General features: G+C 42.2%; 1 protein-coding gene across 1 annotated transcript in view; it reads left to right on the top strand.

Annotated features, from left to right (window-relative positions):
- Positions 1 to 15518, top strand: part of SLC39A14 (solute carrier family 39 member 14) — a 40790-nt gene extending 25272 nt beyond the window's left edge. Inside the window, exons 5-10 of the mRNA XM_048512841.1 lie at positions 4480 to 4649; positions 6209 to 6331; positions 9501 to 9683; positions 11803 to 12010; positions 13726 to 13910; positions 14647 to 15518. Coding sequence (XP_048368798.1) covers positions 4480 to 4649; positions 6209 to 6331; positions 9501 to 9683; positions 11803 to 12010; positions 13726 to 13910; positions 14647 to 14793 — 1016 coding nt within the window. The 3' untranslated portion in view covers positions 14794 to 15518. The remainder of the gene's footprint in view (positions 1 to 4479; positions 4650 to 6208; positions 6332 to 9500; positions 9684 to 11802; positions 12011 to 13725; positions 13911 to 14646) is intronic.
- The last annotated feature ends 557 nt before the right edge of the window (positions 15519 to 16075 follow it).

Raw genomic sequence — 16075 nt, forward strand, 5'->3', positions numbered from 1 at the left:
CAGAAAGATACAAATAAACTAGAACTGATTCTGCCAAGAGCATTACATGTATGGCATATAGAACAGCAGAATCAGTTTGTCATTTTAGGTGCTGTCTGTGCCAAATCCTGTGTAGTCCCTCATTTCAAGGGCTGGTTCTTGAAATTATGGTTGCTTAGTAGAAAATTCCCTTTCATGCAATGTTTCTGTGCAATGCCTGAATGTGTGCTGTGGAAACATTGGCTCTGTTGCCTCAGAAGGAACTGTGTGGTTGATCCAACCATGACTGAACACCACAACCTGGTACTCTTTCCCTAAAGTAGATCTTCAAGGAGGAATAGCTCCAGATTGCTGTTTGAAGCAGCCAGAAGTTCTACTCCTGAGAAGGAATTCCAGCCGCAGGTTGGGTCCTTTTTGCAAGGGAGTAGATCAACAGACCAGGGGTAAAGCTCTAGCCTGCCATTTCAAGTGGAAAGCTGGAGTGCTTCTATTCGTAATCAAAAACTCCTAACTGGGATTCTTACTGATAAGTATTTCTTCCATCATTTTGTGAGTGGAAGCATGCCTGAAAAGAGGAACTGTTTAATAATCTACCCCAGGCAGAGACATCAGGACTGTTGAACAAAGACTGAATAGGAACTGACCCAGTATGCAGCAAAAGAGATTTAGTTGGGTTATCTCAAAGTACTTCCTTGAATGGCAAAGAACAACTTGGCTGCTAATGGAGCCAGTCTGTCAAGATATGAGAAAGTCCAAGGGTCCCTAATGGAATGGATAACATTAGATTACCCTTCTTGCTTTGATTCCCCCCGACACTCCCCAAGGACTGGATGACACCTTATGCAGCAGCCCATAATTACATCATAGATAAGAGACAGCTACAATTAGCCCTAGATTTTTAATTCAGACTTTTTTTGAATGGGTTGTGTGAGATTTTAAAGACTCTGCCTTCTGGAACACCTATTACCACCCTATGGGGGAGAGCGGGTACAAGTCAAATAAATGAAATGAAATGAAATATGCTTTGCAGATGATGATGCAGAAATCTTTGCATTTATACTGGAAGAGGTTCATAACCAGTTTTCTGACCCCTTCCACAAATCATGCACAGGGAAGCAACAAGGATTGCCAGTGAACTGGAGATAAAAATGGCCAGTCCTTTTAATGGAGACTTGATTGGATGTTATTTACCAGGTGACTTTATGTCCATGCAATCAAAAGTTTCAGCTTCCAATTTCCACACAGTAAGTATCTTAAAAAGACAGGACATTTTTCTCTAGGCTTGCCGGCATCCCCAAAAACAAGGTGTCCAAAAGCTGCTTCCTTCATGAGATGATGCAGTAATGAGGGTGTGCAAATAATTCCCACAAATCTCAAGTGAATCCTTAACTCACCTCTTAGCTGATGAGGTACAGAGGCACCAGTGACATTGTAAACATTCCAGAAATGAGAGGAAGAACTATTTTCTGATTGTTCTTTTGAGCTTTAATTTTAGGAACAGAGAGTAGCCTATTATTTACAGCAGGTACCTGTCGGCAGGAGATGTGTTTCTAATTAATGGAAAAACTGGGATTTGAACTTTCTATCTCAAGCAACTATCTCATGACAGACCGTTCTTTGTCGTGGGTCTGTGGCTGACAAACTTCAAATGGCTGTTTCCCAAGCAAGCCCCCTCCATTGAGTTACCTGAATATCAGGGGTTTGCTAGGTTCCAAACAATCAGTTATTTTTTTTTGTCTTGAGTGCCAGAGTGTAATAGTTAAGCTCCCTGAAATCCCGATTCACAACTGCAACTTAGTGGCGTTATTATTTCTGCCTTGTGTATGTCAGAATAGCTCAGCTAGTCCTACAACAATTCAGAAGTGATTATATATCAGCTGAGTTTGTGCTGACTGTAGATGTTTTGAGTTGATCCCTTGTAAACTCGCAGTCAGGCCGTATAGTCTGTGGGATCATCTTAAGTCATTGACGCTGCAACTACATCTAGAGGGCCCTTCCCGTTTTCACTTGTGTGGGTAAACTGGCCCTCCTTTCTTCTTGTTTCGCAGTATGGGGCTTTGGCTTTCTCAGTGTTTCGCTGATTAACGTGGCTGCTTTCCTTGGAGTCTTCGTCGTGCCCTGCACCAAGAAGGTCTTTTTCAGCCGAATCCTAACTTATTTCATCGCACTATCCATCGGGACGTTGTTTTCTAACGCATTGTTCCAGCTGATCCCAGAGGTGCAGTAAGACACGCATACACACTCAGATCTAGTCACAATCACTCCACTTTTTCCAGTCTTTTAGGTAGCTAGGTTCTTTCCTGATGTTTACAGAGCTGCTGAGAGAAGAAATAACTTTCTCCCTCCCCATGAGGATTATCTTTTCCTTCTGAGCATTAGGAAATGTCCTAAAGTCACCTGGGAGGAAAAAAATACCAAGCCTTTAGTATCTTATGCCCTCTTTGTTGATTAATCTTTCTCTTCCTGGTAATTCAGTTGCCTAAAAGAGCACTGTCTCTACAACTTACCTTGTGGATTTTGCCAGTTTCGGTAGCAACTGGTATGTGCTTGTGGTGAGAGTTCTTTTTCTTTGTGCATGTGGTAATACTGAGAAGATCTAGCCTTTTAATTATTTCTTCAAGAACACCATTTCTTTGGGAGTGTTGCAAGATCAGCCTTCAAAACTGTAGGCATTTATGTGGAAAATCTTTCTTTTCAGCCAGACCTTGCTAGCTAATGTGTGTTGCTTATAGTCATCTTCAGGACAAAGGACATGTTATATGTGGATAAAAGAGTGACTTACCTCCATGGGCTGAGGCTTGATAGCAGTCAAGTTTCTTCTGTGGTCTAACTAATGGCATATATCCATCCACGCACAGAAGATTTCCTGCAGACCCTTCTGATCCTTGTGAAGATCATCCCTGATGTTGCATGGAGACTCTGAGTTCTGTGCTACCTCATGACATTCAGTGGGCAGAAAATATGTGTTTGGAGGTTGCAGAGGCTTTTATCGAGGTGGAAGGAAGGGATGCAAATGCAAACAGTGTATCTGAGAGACTCTGTATGCCAGAATTGCAGGGGTTTTTTCCTCCTGGTTTTTCTTTTAGCATCTGTACAACTTGTACAGAAGTTTCCTGTTGCCATGATGGGCTTTGTCAAATCTAATTATGAATTAATTTTTGGTTTAATTGCAGGTTTGGGGGCTGCTTAAATACAACCATGAATTCTACTTCTTTCAAAATGTTTGGTTTTTCCCCTCCATGGACCTGTAAATTTGCAGGTGTGACACTTTGACTTTACACTTGCTATCTACAGTCTTTGGGATTAGAAATCCAGTGAGTTCCTCAAACCTTCAAAATGGGGGTGCTGAAATCAGATCTCAGTTTCACCTAGAAAGAACCCAGAGCTGCTGTTGTAGCATCCATCATGGCTGCACCACCAGTCATCGTATTTCGTTGAAAGAGGTCACGATAACAATTCAATTAGTGGCGCTCCTTGAGCCTTCCTGCCTCTTCCTTTTGGCACAGATAAATTCCTGCCTGTCCAAAACATCATTTAGCACAACCCCTCTTGTAGAATTCTTGGTGATTTCAGTTCCAAAATGGACACCTTGCTGTGAGAGTTGATTTTTGTTTACAAACAAGATCCTTTTTGTGATGTAGGATTGCAAATAATTGTATACATTTTACCTCCACTGTAAACCTGCCTGCTTTCTTACAATTAAAGTGAGATGATTCTGCTTCATTAGGCTTTACACAAACTGGGCAGCAGAAACTACATTCCTGTGGCCACCCATGTACTAAGGCCAGAGGCATGTAGCCAATCAATGACTTTCCTTTTTGTCAGACAGCAGAGCATGGAGGCTAAGTGTATGGGATGCTGGGAGTCAAACTGTAGCATTGCATATGGCACTGGAACTATGTCACTTTTCCCCATGATGCAAGAGTCAGCTGAAAAGCACTGAATCAGCTGGCTGAAGATAAACACTGGTTGTCTCTGAAGGGCTGGAGATGCTCTGTTTTCAACTGTGCTGCTTTCTGGGAGCTCTAAGTCTAAGACTAATGGAGCTTATGGTGGACCCTCTGTGGGTTAGAGATGCATGGTGTCAAGTGGTAACAGAAGACTACTACCGGTACCTAGTAGATGATGCACTAAATTTGAGAAGCTATTTTTAATGTGATTTGGGTGCAAACATTCTATTACAAAACATCTTACAAAATATTGAAAAGGGATGAGGTCCTTGTCATTCAAGTTACAGCACTAGCTGTTAGAGCTATTAGATTGCAATTTTCATTAGGTGATGTCTCTGTCTGAGTTCCAGAGCCATAGCATACCAGTATGCTTCCATCATGCCTGATTGGTCCCAAATGGATAAACAATCACTAATAAGTATCCTTTTCTCTCTCCCCCCCTCCCTTCTGTCACATGTGAATTCATTCCTTCACACTCCTGCACTGATTCCCTTCCCCTCCCCTTCCCACCTGTGGTTTAACTGGGTTGGGGTTGGAACTCGCACTGCAGTTTGGGGTTACGGTTTCCTCTGTGTGACCGTCATCTCCCTCTGCTCCCTGGTTGGAGCCAGTGTGGTGCCTTTCATGAAGAAGACCTTTTACAAGCGGCTGCTCCTCTACTTCATAGCTCTGGCGATTGGAACTCTCTACTCCAACGCCCTCTTCCAGCTCATTCCTGAGGTATGACCTTGTGCCTTTAGGCCTTCCTTGTTTGGCTGTCTGTGTCTGTCTTATGCTGCCTGTGGTTTGAGAAGAAAGGTTAGGTGGAGGTCTAATACAGTTCATTTCAGGAAGAGTCATGAGCTGCCTTTGGTGGTGTCTTCTTTCATATCTGACATGTAAAATAGCTTGTCCTAGAGAGGACCATGATGAATTGTATGATGCTGGGGTTGATAGGCTTCTAGATGTATTTGCAATTGCTTCTGCAGTTCTTAAAGACTTCTGTTAATTTGCTTTATAGAGAGAGCAGTGGGAACTCAGCCTCTCTCTTTTAACTAAGACTTGAATTCTGTACCTGTGAGGAGGTGCCAGTAAAGGCAAGAAAGCATTTAATTGTGAGAGGTCTGTACTAAGGATGTAAATTTTGTTTAAGAAGGCAACCATTTAAGCTATATTTATCATTTAAGCATTAAGCTCACAATATATTCGGTCCACATACATATTTTTACATACTACCAGCTTTGCCACTGATTTCTGTTAACAAGCTGTAGTGTTGGTTTTGCATAATGGCAAAGTAATGCATTTAGTAATGGCAAAGCAAGTAATGGCACATTCTGCCGTTGCAAATGATCCTGTACTGTACAGGTAACCTTTTGCGAATTTTCCAAGACTCAGACAACATTCAGATTTACAACAGTCTGTATGTGAATCCTTATTTAACATGCCTAATATTTTACGTCAGATCTGATCATGCGCCTTTAAGGGCAGAGATCCGGTACATGAGGCTAATGTAGAGAGTGCAGCCTTGTGAACCAAAATCTCATTATTTGGTATTCCTGCTCCAGGTACTGAGTTCTTCTCAGGTGGTATGAATGTTACAAATAGGGAAGTTAATTATCCATTTAATATTCACACTCTCTGAATGTGATATTAACAGAAAGACAGGGAATTAGTGGGGAAGCTAGTCATCCACTGACACTGTAGTAGTTTTCCGTAGGGGAAGAAGGCAAGAGCATCACATGATATTTGTAGCGCAAGGGAACACGCAAAGTGATAGGCCATCTGATTGTCTGCAAGGTGCCTGTGGTGTGGAAGTCTCCCGTGTTTGAACCTGACCGATTCTAGCTTGCTTGTGGTGTTTTTCATTTATAATGAAAGTGATTAATGCACAACAGCTATCTGTTCTAGAACCAACAGACCCTGTATTAATCCAAATACTGTGGTGCATGAAACTAACATGAACTAGTGAGTGGGTAGAGCTGGAATAACATTTGCAGAGACACCAATAGGGTTGCCAAATGAGGGGGCTGGTGAGAAGATTTCTTGCTTTAGAAAGCAATACTTCTCCAGCACTTTCCAGGATGCACTTCCATAGCGGGCCATTTGAATTTAAGGGACCTGCTGCCAAGGGAATGCTTTGTACGTTAAGTGACAACCTTTGCAGAACTTTTATGTTCCCTTTTAGGCTTCCCCTTAGAAAAGATGAGGAAAGGCAGCCACACTGGGGAGGGAGCTCATGTGAAACCTATGCATGTGATATTCTTTGTGCTTATCTCCTCTTTCTGCTCTTCTTCCTATAGGCCTTTGGATTCAATCCTCAGGAAGACTATTATGTCTCCAAATCTGCAGTGGTCTTTGGAGGCTTTTACCTGTTTTTTTTCACAGAGAAAGTACTGAAGATGCTTCTGAAACAGAAAGATCAGGTGAGGTGGGCTGGTTCTGAGGGGAGTAGGCCATTATGCCCTGCACTGAGGTGCTCGGAAGCGCTTGCTGATGACTGCTTGTGGTTCAGAGGTCCAGTTCAACACAAATGTTTGTAGGTTAGGTTAGCCTCAAAAAGAAATTAGAAAAGCTAACTGTTTTTTTGAGGAGCAGAGAAGTAAAGCAAATAACATTTTTGTTTTCCCTTCATAACAGTAGAAATAGGAATCAAGTCACAAAATCTGTGTAAGAAGGTGGCTTACGAATTGCTTAAATACACTGAACTCTTTCCACACTGATGGCTGTGGTTAGATGCTGTAGACATGTACCATGAACAAGCCTAACATCCTGTGACCTGCATAGTCCTACCTTTCTCTCTTGCTGGTAGATCCAAGGTTGACAGCTACCTGGGTCAGGAACTCTTGTTTCCTTGTGGTGTCTTCAGGGTAGCGTGCATGAGGACTGCGCAGGTGCAGGCTGGCCATGGAGCCATGACCAAGAAGGCTTGTAGAGCTTTTGAGCACTTGCACTGCTCTCCCCCTCTCCTATCCAGAGCCAAGATCGGGCCAGCTTCCTGCCCAAACTGTCGCGTGAATGGAAGCAAGGAGAGCGCTTAGTTCTGTCCTTTGTCTTCAGCACCGTGGAGAAAGACTGCTCCCTTCAAATATAGGCTCATTCCAACAGGGCACATGCCTCTTCAACTGCTTTTCTCACCAGGGTTGACCTACATGACATCTGTAAAGCTGCTCCATCTGCTTCCCAGCCACTACTCTTATCAATGTGAATTCAAGGAAAAATGCAGCTGTTGAGAGAGCAATGTTAACAGTTGTTGTTTCACTAGCAATCCCCCAATTTGCCTCTATAGTAAGTGGCTTGCTACACTCCCATGCAGGACTGAAGATACGACAACGAAAAACAACATTGCACTCACCTGTAACTGTTGTTCACCTGTGCAGGCAGGCATCCTTCCCTTCTTCCCTGCTGCAGATTGTCTTATAACAACTTATAACAGCAGCAAATAGAAAGCAAAGATAAGTGCTCTCCCTGTCTCCGTTCATATGACTGTTTGGGTGGGAAGCCGACCTGCTGTCGTCTCCGGAGGGGAGTGGGTAGAGTGCTGCAAGAGTTCAAAAGCGCTAGAAGCCTTCCCGGTTTTAGCTCCGCAGCCGGCATGTGCAGTCTCCATGTATGCCTTCACAGAAGGCCCTTGAACAGCAGCTACAGGTAAGTTTAGCATTTTTCTAATCACAGTTCATCATGACACAAATGAGCCCCAGTTGTTAATGTACCCAGATTTGGATATCATCAACATGGTTTGTTTACGACTTCCTAGTTTTGGGAGTCTTCAATCTCAGCAATGTGTGTGCTGTGAGATGGCTGGGAGGATGGGAAATGAGCTCAAGGATTTCAGATGTTCACAAACAAATTGTAGTTTGTTCATCATTATTTATTTTACTTAGAACATTTGTACTCCAACTTTCTGCCCTTACAAGGGCCACCAAGGTGGCTGCCAATTTAAAACATACTTGATAAAATCACATTTTGAAACCATTAAAATTGTCCCCCAACACACACCATGAAACAATTGAAAACAGAATTAAAACACATACAAAACATAAAAGCAGCAATTAAAACATTGGTTAGGAAGGAGGATTATTAAGGGCATGCTAAACAAAACAAAAGTCTTCACACACTGGTAGAAGACAGCAACAGAAGGGCACAGACAAAACACTTTGAGGAATGAGTTGCAGAGCTTTTGTGCCATGGCTGGGAAGGCCTGCTTATCACAAAACATGGGGGCAGCTGAAGCAGGACCTCCGAAGAGGACCATAGAATCAGGCAGGTTCATAAGGGAGTAGGCAGTCCTTCACATATGTTGGTCTCAAACTATTCAGGGCTTTGAAAACTGGTAAGCCGCTTTTTATTATCAACCACTTCAATAGAAACTAGAATTTAAGACAGAACAATCAAACAAATGATTTAAGGGACTATCTGATGCCTTACCACTTTATTCTTTCTTTCACATGCTCCTTGGTACATGGGATTTTCCTCCCAACTTCCTTGTGTATAAAGCTGTGCTTCTGTAAGATACCATCCCAGAGCTAAATGGAGTTTGAGTAGATTCATGGAGGATAGTTCCATAAATGACTGCTAGCCATGGTGACTAAAGGGAAGCTCCGTATTTCTGAACACCAATGCTAGGAATTAATATCAGGTGAAAACCATAGCCTGTAAGCACTGCTTGTTAACCCTCCAGGACAGCTAATAAGCCACTGTGTGAAATGAGGATTCTGGACTAAATGGACCACTGGTCTGATCCACCCCTTCCGCACATGCAAAATAATGCACATTCAATCCACTTCCACAATTGTTTGTAAGTGGATTTATAGTAAAATCAAGCTTGAAAGTGCTTTGAAGGTAGATTGAAAGTGCATTATTCTGCATGTGCGGAAGGGGCCCAGGGCTGTTTCCAGAGTTTTGTACATACGTTTCTCTGAGTAGGCTACAGACTAGATTGGACCATTGTTTTGAAGTGTTTGATTCAGCTTACTTAATCTCATTTCAGGTGTTTGCAGCTGGTAACAAAACAAATGTAAAACAGCCCATTAAAACAGCTGAACAAACCACAGTAACAGATACTGTATGGAACAGTTAACATTAATTTTTGCCAAAACAAACCTTACCTTATAAAGCACAATTGGGAGTTTCATAATGCACACAGATAAAGAGCTTGATTCAGTGATTCAGCAATAACTGATTCAGTGAAAAAGCTCTTGAGGACCCTGCCAGGATGCCCTTTAAAACCTAAGTAATCTTAGCACAAAAGGAAATATCCTTTGTGGGTAAGAGTGTAGGTGTAGATTTTTCCTCTTCTTATAATGGGAAAGCAAAAAAGCACCGCAAGATTCTGCATAGAGTCTAATCTTATTTATTAATGAGCTGGAAATAGCTATGCACAATGATGGCCAAACTTACAGATAACACCAAAATATTAATGGGAGTTTCTTTGAACAATTAGAAAAGGATTTTGTTTGGTGCCGCAAGGGAAGCAGTAGCTGAAACTCATAATAGGCAACTGAAGTGATTTACATTGAAAACTAAAGCCTAATGGTGGTTGCACAGTATGGGTTGAGCTATATTTTTGTTAAAGCTGTCTTATATGATCTCCAGCATCATCATGGTCACAGCCACTATAGCACTGAGAACCTTCCTTCCAAGAAGGACCAGGAAGAGGGAGTCACTGAAAAACTTCAGAATGGAGACTTGGATCACATAATCCCTCATAGGAATAGTGATCTGGAATGCAAGAATCCACCTGTCGATCAGAAGACTGTTGGTTCTTTGTCTGTTCAGGTCAGTGGATATCTAAACTATTCCTGTTTGTTGCTTTCTTCTCAGCTGGAGGGAAATTGACTTGGCTTATTTTAAAGAAAAAAGGTCTGAGATGGAGATTGATGCAAGGGAGTGCTTGGTGGTCTCGTTTGATGACGTCTAGTGTTCCAGAGTGTGTTCTATTGGGTAAGGGATTGGGGATCCTGTCATGGTATGCATCATATATTTGGGATGCTACAGACACCTTTACTGATCCTCGCTGGTTTGGCGAACAGGAATGTGCTTCAGGTTCTCCTCTTTCTCTTTTGCAAGTTTCCCTTCCTTTAATTATAGTTAACTCTATTCTGGTTTCCACTTTTAACCAGAGTTTAAAATGAAACTTTAAAAGTGGAATTGCAAACTATGGCTACGAAGGAATCTGGTTAGTGTTAAATGGCCACTTTGATAGAAAATGTTGTGTAAGTTCTGCTGTTAAACTGTGGAAGGAGGAGAAGAGCATGCAGGTTGCTTTCTGCCTCCTGATAATAACAAGGAGACTGGGAATGTTACTCCTATACTGGCCTTTTATAATCATGATGAGCGTATCCTGTTCAGTGTATTCCAACCACATGTTGCTGTGTCAGTCGATTGCTATGATAAGTTCGAATCTTGCCGTGATGCATGGATGGGACTGATGCCAAAGTGGTCAAGTATATGCATATTGTGTCAGCTTTTCAGATCTGATGAGCTTGGTAAGTCTGTATATTTTAATGTTCATTTAGTTAGGATGGTAGCATTTCATGTCTCTATTCCACTTTCCTTTCTGTTAGTTAACCTAGATCAGGGGTAGGGAACCTGCGGCTCTCCAGATGTTCAGGAACTACAATTCCCATCAGCCCCTACCAGCATGGCCAATTGGCCATGCTGACAGAGGCTGATGGGAATTGTAGTTCCTGAACATCTGGAGAGCCGCAGGTTCCCTACCCCTGACTCTGTAGGATCTATGGTTCAGCATTTCCTGTTATAAGAATTAGATAAGTCATATTTTGCTCAGCTTGTTGTCACTCCTGTGGCAGTAGTGTGACCATATGTTTTAAGCATATTTGATTGCCTGCCTGCTCAGTTTGCATGAGCTTCAGTTACTTCAGCCTGGGTACCCAGAGGATGTTTCAATAGATTTGCCGTCTTGAGGCTTGCCCTTTTGGGTTGATTACATCTACCCTGAGCAGGGTTGACCAAAAATTACTTCTACCCTAAGGAGGGTTGACTAAGAAATTACAAATGCTTCTTTAAGAGAGGGAATAGTTCCAACTGACTTGAGAAGAGCAGTCGAGACTTCTTGTGAAGGCCTTTTTGGACTCAATACACTATTGACTGGTTACACATTTACTCTTTTGTGGAAAGGTACTTGAATGGGTGTTGAGTTGTGCACAGAATTAGCCTTAGAATACTGCTTGGGAGAGACCCAGTATGAATGTTAGCCTGTTAAATTCCTCTGGATCTGTGAGTGGTTGTGGCAATTCTTTGGAAAGAAATGACTGCTGAGATTATGCTTGACATTGCCAGTGCATAGCTAAAGGTAGTCCCTGTGCCAGCACCTGGTCAATACTGACCCATGAAGTGATGTCACATGATTTTTACTAAACAAACTTTGTCTATCTGGTGGTTTGCCATTGCCTTCCCCAGTCATCTATAATTTACTTCCAGCAAGCTGGGTACTTACTTTACCGACCTCAGAAGAGTGGAAGGCTGAGTTAACCATGAGCCAGCTACCTGCAACCAACTTCCATCGGGATTGAACTCAGATCATGAGCAGAGCTTTTGACTGCAGTGCTGCAGCTTACCACTCTGCACCATGCATAGTTTGATGACAGTAAAGTTCTTTACATAGGGCTACCTTTGACTTCAGCTTTGCTTCTCAAGAGCTCTTTCAAATGCAGGTGTATGTAGATTTAAGATTTGTGCAATTAATCCTCTAATGTTTCTTTCATTCGATGACAGCTTAAATTACCATGTTTACAGGTTTTTCAGATGCAGCATTCATGTGAGCAAAGTTGATTAATTCCAGCAGGGTATTTAAAGATATGCAGGATTCTGGGAAGCTGTAGTCTCAATTACTGAGCTCCTGTCTATAAATTGGCTTTTAATATGCTCTTTTCAGGACCTTCAGGCTTCTCAGAGCACATGCTATTGGCTGAAGGGGGTGCGTTACTCTGATATTGGCACCTTGGCCTGGATGATCACTCTGAGCGACGGCCTTCACAACTTCATTGACGGCTTGGCCATTGGTGCCTCCTTCACTGTGTCAGTCTTCCAAGGGGTCAGCACTTCAGTGGCCATTTTTTGTGAAGAATTTCCTCACGAGCTAGGTACGTTTTCTTTAAATTACGCATTAAGACTGAAAGAAATAAACCTGAGTGTAACTTACGGAAATTCCATTGATGTCTACAGGATATAAGCATGTAGGCAAACATTCCTAAATGGTAGTATTGTTTCTTAGTGATGGTTCAGTGAATCTCCAATTAAGTCGTGGAGGGCTAGGTGTGGGGAAAGAATGTATCTGCAGTTGTAAAGAATGCAAATGAATGTATTATCGAAGGCTTTCATGGCCGGAATCACTGGGGTGCTGTGTGGTTTCCGGGCTGTATGGCTGTGTTCTAGCAGCATTCTCTCCTGACGTTTCGCTGCATCTGTGGCTGGCATCTTCAGAGGATCCTCTGAAGATGCCAGCCATAGATGCAGGCGAAAAGTCAGGAGAGAATGCTGCTAGAACATGGCCTTACAGCCTGGAAACCACACAGTACCCCAATGCAGATGAATCTTTAGACTTGTGATTCAATGTAGCCTGGGCTGAGAAGGCAATACTGAAGAATAATACTGACCAGCTCTTGTTAAAAACAGGGTTGCTGCCAATGGGAGTGGAAAAAACTTGAAGATTTATTTTGAGGCGAAGGTCAGTGAGGTCTTAATGTGGCCAGAAGTAAGGTGGGGGGCAGTACAAACTGGTAACCTACTAGAGAAACTGATGTGACATAGTGATGTTTAATTTCTAATACACACTTTCTAATAGGTTATTGTGTCTGGTGCCTGATGGGAGTGCACCTAATTTTTCTTTAAGAGAGAATAGAAGTGTCCCGAATATCTAGGCAAACAGCAGTGGTATGTAAATCACTGGAAAAATGAAGGTGGAAAAAAAGATAAATAAAAAAGATTAAAAAATTAAAAAAGTAACGTGTGATAAAATAAAAGCCAGCTTCTTTCCAACTGCTCTTCTTAAAATGATGTTAGCAGGTTACTACTCAGGCCTGAATGGCTGCATGAGTCCGATATTTTAAGGGGTGCCAGTAAAGAAGTATGTGAACAGAGGAATGCACTTCAGGATGCCTAGTAATATCAGAGTACTGTGGGGTGGTGGGTACCATGTAACTCCCAGATCATGTGGCTAAGTATACTGAGGCAGAACTGGCTGTACTGTAGAGTGTCAGGTTCTTAATGCCCCCACTTTGAGGCAACTGATAAGATAGTCAAATTTAACCCTTGTCTCTCAGACCCAGGTAACTTCTGCAGTTGTTAAAAGCTAACTCTGTACCTGAAATGATGGTGAATCTCTCTCTCTCTAAGGCAAATGATTTGCATTGCAATTGTCAGCAGACCCAGCAAATTAGCACTCAGCAGAGCAAACTTCACTTTTAAAGTTCTGAGTTTTTTCAAGGGATTGGGCTGGAGATGGAGAATCTTTGCAGGTTCATCACTCACATTATGTATCTAAGAGTAAAAAGTGACTGGAGTACTGTCTCCAGGATTGCTGGCCGGCTACCAGGTTACTTGGGGCCACCTTCCTTTTATTCCTCAGTGTTTGGCCAATGTGTATGAAACTCTTGTGGATTTTGAAGTATATGGGTGATACTGTCAAGAGACATCATCCAAGGTTTATTGTTTGACCAAAGATTTGGTGATCTCAAAAAAAAAATTCAAAAAGTATCTTAACAATATAAATGTTATAATTGGGCAGGAGACTTCTCTAAAGTTTGGTCATACTGACACAGTTCTTGCTAACTTCTTTTGTTTATCCTGACCCTTGCAGGTGACTTTGTCATTCTGCTAAACGCTGGGATGACAATCCAGCAAGCACTCTTCTTCAACTTCATCTCGGCTTGCTGCTGCTATCTGGGACTGGCCTTTGGTATAGTGGCTGGCAGCCACTTCTCTGCCAACTGGATCTTTGCTTTAGCCGGTGGGATGTTTCTCTATATTGCACTGGCTGATATGGTAAGTGGCAGGCTGATTACTTAGCTAGTCCTCTTGCTCCTTTGCAGTTACGTTGCTCTTCTAAATGGTTTGCTGTGGTTTGGGCTCTGTTGGGTTCATTCTTTCAGGCCATTTTAAGAAGTGTGAAAGGAATTTGCTGCTTTCATTCCTGGATATTTTTGTAGTGAGGATTATAAACAGAAATGGCATTTATTTGACAACCCATAATAAGCCTCCCTTGATGCTCTGGATATGTGCATGCTGCAGTGTCGGGTGGAACTTCACATGAGTGAGCATCTCTGTGGGTACTGATATTTGTTTCCAACTTTAAAAAAAAATGACATTTGTGGATATTTCTCTAGTTGGTAGCTAGCGTGCCCCTATAAGACCTCATTCTTGTATGTTGCTGCTATGAATTAAGTGACCCCTCTGCAGGTCTGCTTGTAGTTCTGTAAATCATACTGACAAGCAATGTTGTGCATTTGAGACAGTTAGCTGAATTGGGGTCATATTGTCCTTGTCAAACAGGACACCACTTTGCATTACTTTGCATTTCTGAAATCTTGGACATCCCATGGGAAGCAGTAAAATCAGCTAATCACAGTCTTGGCCTTTAAAGCTTGCACATTTTGTCTGTATCAGATCAATTCCTAAATACCTAGCAGGAAATGCTGTACAGGGTCTGCAGTACAAGCATGTTGGGAAAGCATGTTATTGCCATAGAACAAAATGTGTAATTTTTTCTTTGTCCAATAAGTTCCCGGAGATGAATGAAGTCAGCCGAGAAGATGAAAGGAACGGCAGTGCTTTGATTGCCTTTGCCATCCAGAATGCAGGACTGCTGACAGGATTCACCATCATGTTGCTGCTCACCATGTACTCTGGACAGATACAGATTGGATAAAGAAATGCCTAGTTGCTTGGGAAGACCTTTCTCCCTGCAGGTGTACGGACTGTGCAAACTTGCAATGCCAAGGATTACTGAAGTGGGCCCTTTTGTGAAACCTGCTTCATACACTTATTGACTGACCTGCAGTGATTGATGAAATTCCTTGCACTGGAGTTAAGTGATCCTAAGGACCATTTCCTAGTTGAGCAGTCCCTTTTTTCTTTCTTCTTCTCTACCCTTCAGATGCTTTTTAAGAGCCTTATTCACAGGAATTAATAAAATTCTTGCATCCTTTTGGTGCTGACAGTGGACAGCAATAAGCAAAACCCTTTCTGTTCCAGGAGGTCTACCAGTTGATCTATAAAGCCAGAGAACTCATCTCCCTCTTCCTTGCCCCCATTTGTTCACAGGCAATGAGAATTGCTGAAGAGAGTAATATTAGCTCACAGCTCTATTTAAACATCTAATTATTAAACTGGTTAAAAGTGTGCCCTAGTTTGAAAAGGTTTACAGGGCAGGTTTAATATAAAATGCCTTCCTAAAAGGATACTAGCTGAATGCCTCTTCTACAATAGTGTTTACTGCAACACATGCATGTATAATCCCCACAAGACTTCCATTAAAACTAATGTTTATACAGAATTGTATAAGTTGACTTGATTGACTGGTTGTTGTGGGTTTTCTGGACTGTGTGGCTGTGGCCTGGTGGATCTTGTTCTGAATGTCTTGCCTGCATCTGTGGCTGGCATCTAGACGCAGTGTGTAACAGACTTCTCTCTGGGATACCCTCTGAAGATGCCAGCCACAGATGCAGGCAAAATGTTAGTGACAAGATCTACCAGATCGTGGTCACACAGCCTGGAAAACCCGCAACCACGAGTTGAATCTGGCCGTGAAAGCCTTCGACAATACATTACATGATTGAGCTTGTAAATTAATGAAACCTAAGATTTATTTTAGTGTATGATCGCATTAGCTATAAACCCTTCAGGTCCAAAAAGGAAACTAATGACTGCTCAACATGACCAGTTTCTGGGTCTTTTTTTTAATAAATCCTTCCCCAAGTTACGAGGCTTGTTTGGGAGTAGGCTTATTCCTTGGACACTGTGTGGCAAAATCTGCCTCCTTCTTCTGTCTTCCTTTAAAAGATTCACACATGTATTGGTCCCTTAAGCTGCTTCTATAGGTCGAATCTGACCAGTGGAGTGTCTCCTAATGTCTGGCAAATCCTAGGTTATTAAAAAGTTAACTTGAATCTTCTGGGGCCACCACATCAGCCAGAGCAGTCTATGAAAAA

This window comes from Sphaerodactylus townsendi, linkage group LG12 (genome assembly GCF_021028975.2).
Source record: "Sphaerodactylus townsendi isolate TG3544 linkage group LG12, MPM_Stown_v2.3, whole genome shotgun sequence".
NCBI lineage: Eukaryota > Metazoa > Chordata > Lepidosauria > Squamata > Sphaerodactylidae > Sphaerodactylus > Sphaerodactylus townsendi.